Raw genomic sequence first — 7,070 nt, forward strand, 5'->3', positions numbered from 1 at the left:
CTTAGTAAGGGCGGTTTCGATCAGTCGTTGAGTTAATCCCCGGACACAGGGAATAACGCAACACCCAAGGGCAGTGAGTACCCCTGCCACCACTATACATGAGACAAGAAAGGGAACGACCACCCCCGTCCATTTACCGAACCAAGCTTCCAACCAGTCCGTGAGGCCAGAGTCGATGCCCGAGTTTTCGGCAAGTTCGTCCGCCAATGTGGTGAGTCCATCCAGGGCGCGGGTGATGGACCCATCAGGGGCTGTGTTGTTGGGGATGGAAGTGCAGCACTGAGTGCCTATCATGACACAAACACCCCCCTTCTCTGCCAACATCATGTCTAAGGCCAACCTATTTTCCCACGCCATCCTACTAGTGGCGTCCAGTTGTTCTGCTATTCCTTTCACTGCATCCCAGGTATAATTAATGAACCTCTGCTGATTGTAGTAAATATAATTAATCCAATCCACGTTCTTATTGATGGTTACCCACCAGAACAGTGACGACTCAAAACCCCCCGCTATCTGGTTCCTCGCCTTGTATTCGTCAGGAACACCCCTGGGGACCCCTATGGCATCTAAATATATGTTATCATCGAAAGAGGTCTCCAAAGCTCTCTCAGTTCTTCCACTAGAACGGGGTTGCTCTTGTTTTTCGAATACCAGGGTGAATGGGATGGCCAATTGAACGATCGCACAAGTGCCCGTCCATTTTTGGGGCAGGGTCGGTCGCAGAACCCTCCCACCACAGTACCACCAGAGGTCTGCCCTAGGTACATGAATGTGGGAGTAATTCCCGCCCCCGGTAGTTTCATTGACCAGCCGGATTGATCCGCTGCACTTGTCAATGTCCCCACATCGTCGTCCCACTGTAGTCCCGTCCGAGAGACGCAGGCCTGGTGCGTACCAGTTACCCCTGAGAATGATGGCGGGCGGGGCGCCCCCTCAGACCTGACGGGGGGAAACTTCAAACTCAAGGGTCGACAAGTGGGGTCGTTCCAGGCCTCTCGGTCCTGGTACAGCCTTATCATGCAGTCCATGGCTCGTGGGTATTTCTCCCATCCCAGCGGGAATGGGACCACCTGAGGGTTAGGGCGGGCACTCGTGCATGCGTAGCAATCACTCTTTTTCATGCTCCTCACAGTATATTTGACCTATTCCATCCAGGCATTCGCCTCCCCGTATCCCGTTTCTATTTCAAAGGTCTTTTCCAAATCCGTCGTCTCAATTATTCTAATCTTTTCCTGCTTATCAGTGGTGGATGAGCCCCCAGACTCAGCTTCAATGACCGTGATATACGTGCAGCACAGCTGCATCCCCCCCCATCCTGCCTGGCCCCCAACTCTAATACCCAGTATTGTTCTATTAAGTCTCGCCTCGTTCTTTTCCAAGTTCTTTATGGTCAGATAAAGCGGATTGCACTGATTCTGCCCACAATCCCGTCCAGGGGTGATGGGATCACGGACAACTGACACCATAGCCTGGACCCCGGGGGCTGGAAGCCTACTTAGGCCTTCCCTACCATACAATTGTAATACTAACGTCTGACCCTGGAACCCCCTTTCTCTCTATAGATTCTGCTTAGTTTGATTCAGTTGACTTTTATTCCTACAGGGCACCAACTCACAAAGGTCTAAGCTAAATGTCTGTGTTGATTGGTTGGCAAGCACGGAGATGGTGAACCACTGACGGTCCTCTATTTGTTTCATCCGGAGGCCAAATTGGGTAACACGCACACAAAGACCCAGCCCAAGGACAATGGCATAGCAAGTTAACAATACGATTGACCGCATTTTGTCGCGACACCCGTAGCCTGAGGGCACAGTTCCTTTAGACTCGCCAAAGTCCGATTAGTTCGTTCTCAGAGTCTCTGTTCCTTAGATGCCTTTGTCAGAGAGGTTCGTTCGTCCTCCGTCGGTTGTGGCACTGGTCCCTTGACTCGAGTGTAATGTGTCCAGCCCTTTTCGGCCGTACGGACAGCCGTTTCGGTCGTCAAAAGTACCAGGAAGGGACCGTCCCAAGTTGGTTCGAGGGTACGTTGCTTCCAGCTTTTAATCAGGACCCACTGACCCGGCTTGACGGTGTGCACCGCAAACTCGAGGGGCGGCGTCTGTGCCAAAAGTCCCTGTTGGCGTAAACGAGATAGAGCAGACCCCAGAGCCACCACATATTTTTGCACAAACATATCCCGAGACTCAAATACAGGAGGTTCCCCCTTCGGCCCATGGAACGGGAGGCCAAATAACATTTCGAAAGGGGAGACGCCCAAATCCCGCCTTGGCTGGGTGCGAATTTGCAACAGGGCAAGGGGTAGGCATTTGGTCCAAGGCAGGCCGATTTCACTAGTGAGCTTGGTTAGCTGCTTTTTGATGGTCTGGTTCATTCTTTCGACCTTGCCCGAGGAGAAGGGATGCCAGGGGGTGTGCAAATCCCAGTCAATCCCCATTGCTTGCACTACATTCTGGAGGACGGTCGAGGTGAAGTGGCTCCCCTGGTCAAGGTCAATAGCGTGGGGTAGCCCAAATCGTGGGATGATTTGCTCGAGTAGAATCTTGCTAACCTGAGTTGCCGTTGTCGTGGTAGTGGGGAAAGCTTCCACCCATCCTGTCAGGTGATCTACCACTACTAATAGATACTTCAGGCGACCTATAGGGGGGAGCTCAGTGTAATCTACCTGGATATACTCAAACGGCCTATAGGCCGGACTCCTACCCCCTTGTCTTGCATGCTGCCGCAGCCCCCTTTTGTTAATCTTTCGACATGTTATACAATCTCCTGTGACCTGCTTGGCTACCGTGTACAGACCAGGGTGAGCATATCGGCGCAGGAAGGCACCACACAGTGCCTGGGCGCCCCAGTGACCCCCTTGGTGTAAACGGGCAATAATGTCCCGCGTCAACGTTCGATTTAGTAGCTGGCGGCCATCGGGTAAGGTCCACTTGCCTTCCCTATCCTTTGTACCCCCCAGAGACGCGAGAAGAGTTTCTTCTTTGTCAGTAAACGTGGGCACTTCGGTAATTTCGGATATCTGTGGAATCCTTACCAGGCAGTTTATTGCTTCCTTCCCCATCCCAGCCAATTTTGCCTGTTCATCTGCCAAGTGATTCCCCAGGGTCTCTATTTTAACGTCTTTCTGGTGTCCTTTCACATGTACTACAGCAATCTCTTGTGGCAGCAACAAATCCTCCAAGATCATGGCTACTAGTTCCTCATGGACCAACTCCTTTCCTCTACTATTTATCATTCCCCTTTCTTTCCAGATCTTCCCAAAGGTGTGTACTACCCCAAAGGCATACTTAGAGTCAGTGTAGATTGTCCCGGCTATTCCCTTTAAATTCCTCAGAGCCCGGTGCAAGGCGTACAATTCGCACGTTTGTGCGGACCAGGCATTCGGTAGCCGTCCACTTTCCACTAATTCCCAACCAGTCTCACTAATGACTGCATAACCGTTGTGTCTCTTCCCATCTATCACTCGAGAGGACCCATCAATGTACCACCGCCTTCCTGCATGTAAGGGGGTATCCCTCAGATCTTCCCTCACTTTACTCTGGTACTCTATTATGTCTGAACAGCAGTGTTCCAGTTCCTCCTCCCCTTCCCCTTTCCAAAGAAAGTCCGCCGGGTTCTGGCAGCCCCCGACTTCTATTCGGAGGTCTTCTCGGTCTAACAGTATGGCTTCATATTTCAGAATTCTCGAGTCAGTCAGCCACCTCCCGGCCTTCTGATTCAGGATAGTTCTAATCTGGTGGGGAGTAGTGACCGTCAAGGGGGCCCCGAAAGTCAACTTCCTGCTTTCCTCTACCAGCTTTGCCGTGGCTGCCACCGCTTGGACACACTCCGGCCACCCTCGGGAGACTGGATCCAGACTTTTTGACAGGAAAGCCACGGGCTTCCTTTTACCCCCCCAGTCCTGGGTCAATACTCCAAGAGCGGTTCCCTTTCTGGAGTTCACAAAGAGGCGAAATGTCTTACTAAAATCCGGCAAGCTTAAAACAGGTGCGGCCATCAATTTTCCTTTTAGGATTTCAATTAACTTTTTCTCCTCCTCCTCCCATTTTATTCTGTTGGGTGCCTTCTCAATGAGTTTTAGGTACAAGTCTTTAGTAAGGGGGGCATAGTCGTCTATCCATAACCGACAATAGCCTAAGAGTCCCAAGAACTTCCGCAACTCCCTCTTGGTCGTTGGGAGGCCTTGTTCGATTATTGCCCGCACTCTTTCCGGACTTATTCGTTTCTGTCCCTGGCTTATCAAGTGTCCTAGGTACTTAACCTCTTTCTCGACATATTGGAGCTTCTTCTGACTCACTCTTAACCCCTTCTCAGCTAGGTAATTTAACAGGGCATTAGTCCCAAGTAGGACGTCCTCCTCCACCGGTCCGGATAAAAGGAGATCGTCCACGTATTGTATAAGCTTAAGGGCCAGGGACAAGGTTAGTCCCTCCAATAATTGTTCCAGAATCTGCCCGAACAGAGTCGGGGACTCAGTGAATCCTTGGGGGAGTACGGTCCACCTGTACTGTTGTTTTCTGCCAGTATCAGGATCCTCCCATTCAAAAGCAAAAAGATCCCTACTGTCCTTGTCCAGGGGACACGCCCAGAAGGCATCCTTTAAGTCTATAACACTAAACCAGCCGTGGTCCGGGGGGATTCGCCCCAGAATAGTGTATGGGTTCGGTACCACAGGGTGCCGTACTTGGACAATTTTATTTACTTCCCTTAGGTCTTGGACCATTCGGTAGCTCCCATCCGACTTCCGGACCGGCAGTATGGGGGAATTGTATCGTGACATACAGGGCTCTACCAATCCATCTTTTATTAGGTCTTCCATAACTGTCTTCAGGCCCTGCCTCCCTTTCCAAGAGATGGGGTATTGGCGCACTCTGACGTCGGGGCTCTGGGGCTTTAATTTTACCTCCACAGGTCGAATTGCGAGTCCCCCCCGGTTCCCTTTGGCGACCCAAACCCTAGGGTCTATCTCTGTCAATCGGGACTCACTAAGGTATGACATGGTAACGGCTAATTCTTCCTCTTCTCCCACTTCTATTCGCAATCCGAAACGGACTATCAAATCCCGTCCCAACAACCCATAGGGAAGATGGGGGAGGTGAAGGAGTTCCATCTGGAGCTCCTCCTCCTCCAGCCGCAAGGGTTGTGGTTCGAATATTTTCGCATTAAAAACCCCACCCTTAACTCCTGAAATGTTTAATGTTTTAGCTTGGAAGCCAACCCCCCTCGGATGGAGGGGAATTGAGGACCTGCCAGCGCCTGTGTCAACTTCGAAGGTAACATCATGTCTAAATGGGCCCACCCATAAATTTACCAGGGGTTCTTAGTAGGCCCGTGTTCCGATCCTCCCCTGACTTCCCTAATCCATTTGTTCACACTCCATTTCATACATCCCTTCTTTTACCCTTTTAAACTCGGGACAATCCCTTTTGAAGTGTCCCAGTTTCCCGCAATGGTAACATCCGGTATTCTGAGGGCGCTCAATTCCATAAGATCCTCCTCTCTCACTTCTGCCCCGTCTCGCTTCTCTCCCTCTCCAACTTTTCTTCGACGTTCCTCTTTCCACCCCATAATCTCCCTCCCCCATTCCGGTGGACTTACAAGCTTCCCGTACGGCTGCCACTATCATTTTTGTCTTATGTTTCTCCCTTATTACATCCCTCTGAACGTACACCTTCTGTGCTTCCCGTAATAATTCTGCAACATCCTTTTCAGCCCAATCCTCCACTTTCTGTAATTTCTTCTGAATGTCAGGCCATGACTTAGTCACAAAGTGCACCTTAAGCATGCTCTTGCCTATTTCCCCATCGGGGTCTAAACCTGAATACTTTCGCATGGACTCCCGCAAACGGTCTAAAAACTCACTCGGGGATTCATCCTTTTTCTGTCCAACTTCAAATGCTTTTGCTAAATTCCGCTGTTTGGGCACGCAGGTTTGGATCCCCCTGATTATAAGGCTTCTGAGGTCTGTCATATTGGCTCGTCCCCCCGCGTCGTTATGATCCCACCGGGGGTCCTCTAAGGGGTACTTCTGCTCTCCACGCTGAGGGCCGTCCTGATGCTCCCTATCCCAAATGGCCATTGCACTATTCCGGATCATAACAATTTCATCGTAATTAAATAGTATTCTCATCATGGCCTGCAGTTCAGCCCATGTGTATATACTGGGCCCCAGAAATTGGTCCAGTTGTATTCCCACACTGACGGGGTCGTCCAGTAGACGGGGTAGTTCATTACAGAGTTGCCGGATATCCCCAGAATTTAAAGGTTGTACTACGAACCCGGTCCGTTCATTCCCAAAAGGCACCTCTCGTAAGGGGTTCAGCTGTTCAATATTGTCACTCCTCCCAGCTCTCAATCCCTCTTCTCGACCTCTCCGCATCTCGAGTCGGACTGATTTCCTAGTGCCTGGGGTGAGTTCTGTGCCCCCTCCTGTGCCCCCCCCCCCAGCAGTCCCTTCCTCACTGGTCGTAGCCTGCTGGGACTCGGAATTATCCGTCGCAGGAGGGAGGTCCGCGCTGGACGCCTGGTCGTGCGCGGGTGGTATATACGGGGGCGGGGAAGACGGTGGCAAACCGTCGGTGAGGATGTCCCAAGACTTCTGGGGCTTCCTCGGGTCTGTTTGGGGAATCAGAGGATAGAGATGCGTGGGACTCTCGCCGTCGCCCGCCAACCAGGCGGCGGCATATTTGCTCTCCTCTGGGTCAAACGGTTGTTTTCTGTTAACATATACATTTAGGATTTGACACACCCAGTCTTCATCAGACCCATACTCGGGCCAAACTACCGAGGGGGCGCGGATAGGTTCTTTGGTCCATATAAAACAACAATATTTTATCATGGTCTCTTTCTTTAAGTCCTTCGTTCTACAACTGTCCGTCCATAGACTTAACTTCCGACCTAATGGACTATCGGGGGGTATTTCTTTCCCATTTGCAGTCTTCCCTGACTTTTCCTTAGTAAATCTAGAAGTCTGATTTCCCATGGTTTATCTTCGGTCCTGGTCTTAAACGCCCAAAGCGTTTTCACAGATGACCGTCAAAACCACAATTTCCCGTGGTTTATCTTCGGTCCTG

At 51.0% G+C, this 7,070-nt stretch overlaps 1 protein-coding gene across 1 annotated transcript; it reads right to left on the bottom strand.

Moving 5' to 3' along the window:
- Positions 1–335: 335 nt before the first annotated feature.
- Positions 336–6,228, bottom strand: LOC140485502 (uncharacterized). Its single transcript, XM_072583688.1, has 2 exons — positions 5,596–6,228; positions 336–2,113 (listed from the first exon to the last, which is right to left on the bottom strand). Exons 1-2 carry the CDS (start codon positions 6,128–6,130, stop codon positions 2,040–2,042), a joined length of 609 nt encoding a protein of 202 aa, XP_072439789.1. The 5' UTR covers positions 6,131–6,228; the 3' UTR covers positions 336–2,039.
- Positions 6,229–7,070: the final 842 nt, after the last annotated feature.

This window comes from Chiloscyllium punctatum, chromosome 14, assembly GCF_047496795.1.
Source record: "Chiloscyllium punctatum isolate Juve2018m chromosome 14, sChiPun1.3, whole genome shotgun sequence".
Taxonomy (NCBI): Eukaryota; Metazoa; Chordata; class Chondrichthyes; order Orectolobiformes; family Hemiscylliidae; genus Chiloscyllium; species Chiloscyllium punctatum.

Bases quoted from the DNA above. Each gene is read 5' to 3' on its own strand.
- LOC140485502 (XM_072583688.1), bottom strand. From the start codon at position 6,130: ATGATGAGAATACTATTTAATTACGATGAAATTGTTATGATCCGGAAT. The intron at 2,114-5,595 runs GTAAGTCCACCG...TTACGCCAACAG, and splicing joins GGCAGCCGTACGGGAAGCTT to GGACTTTTGGCACAGACGCC.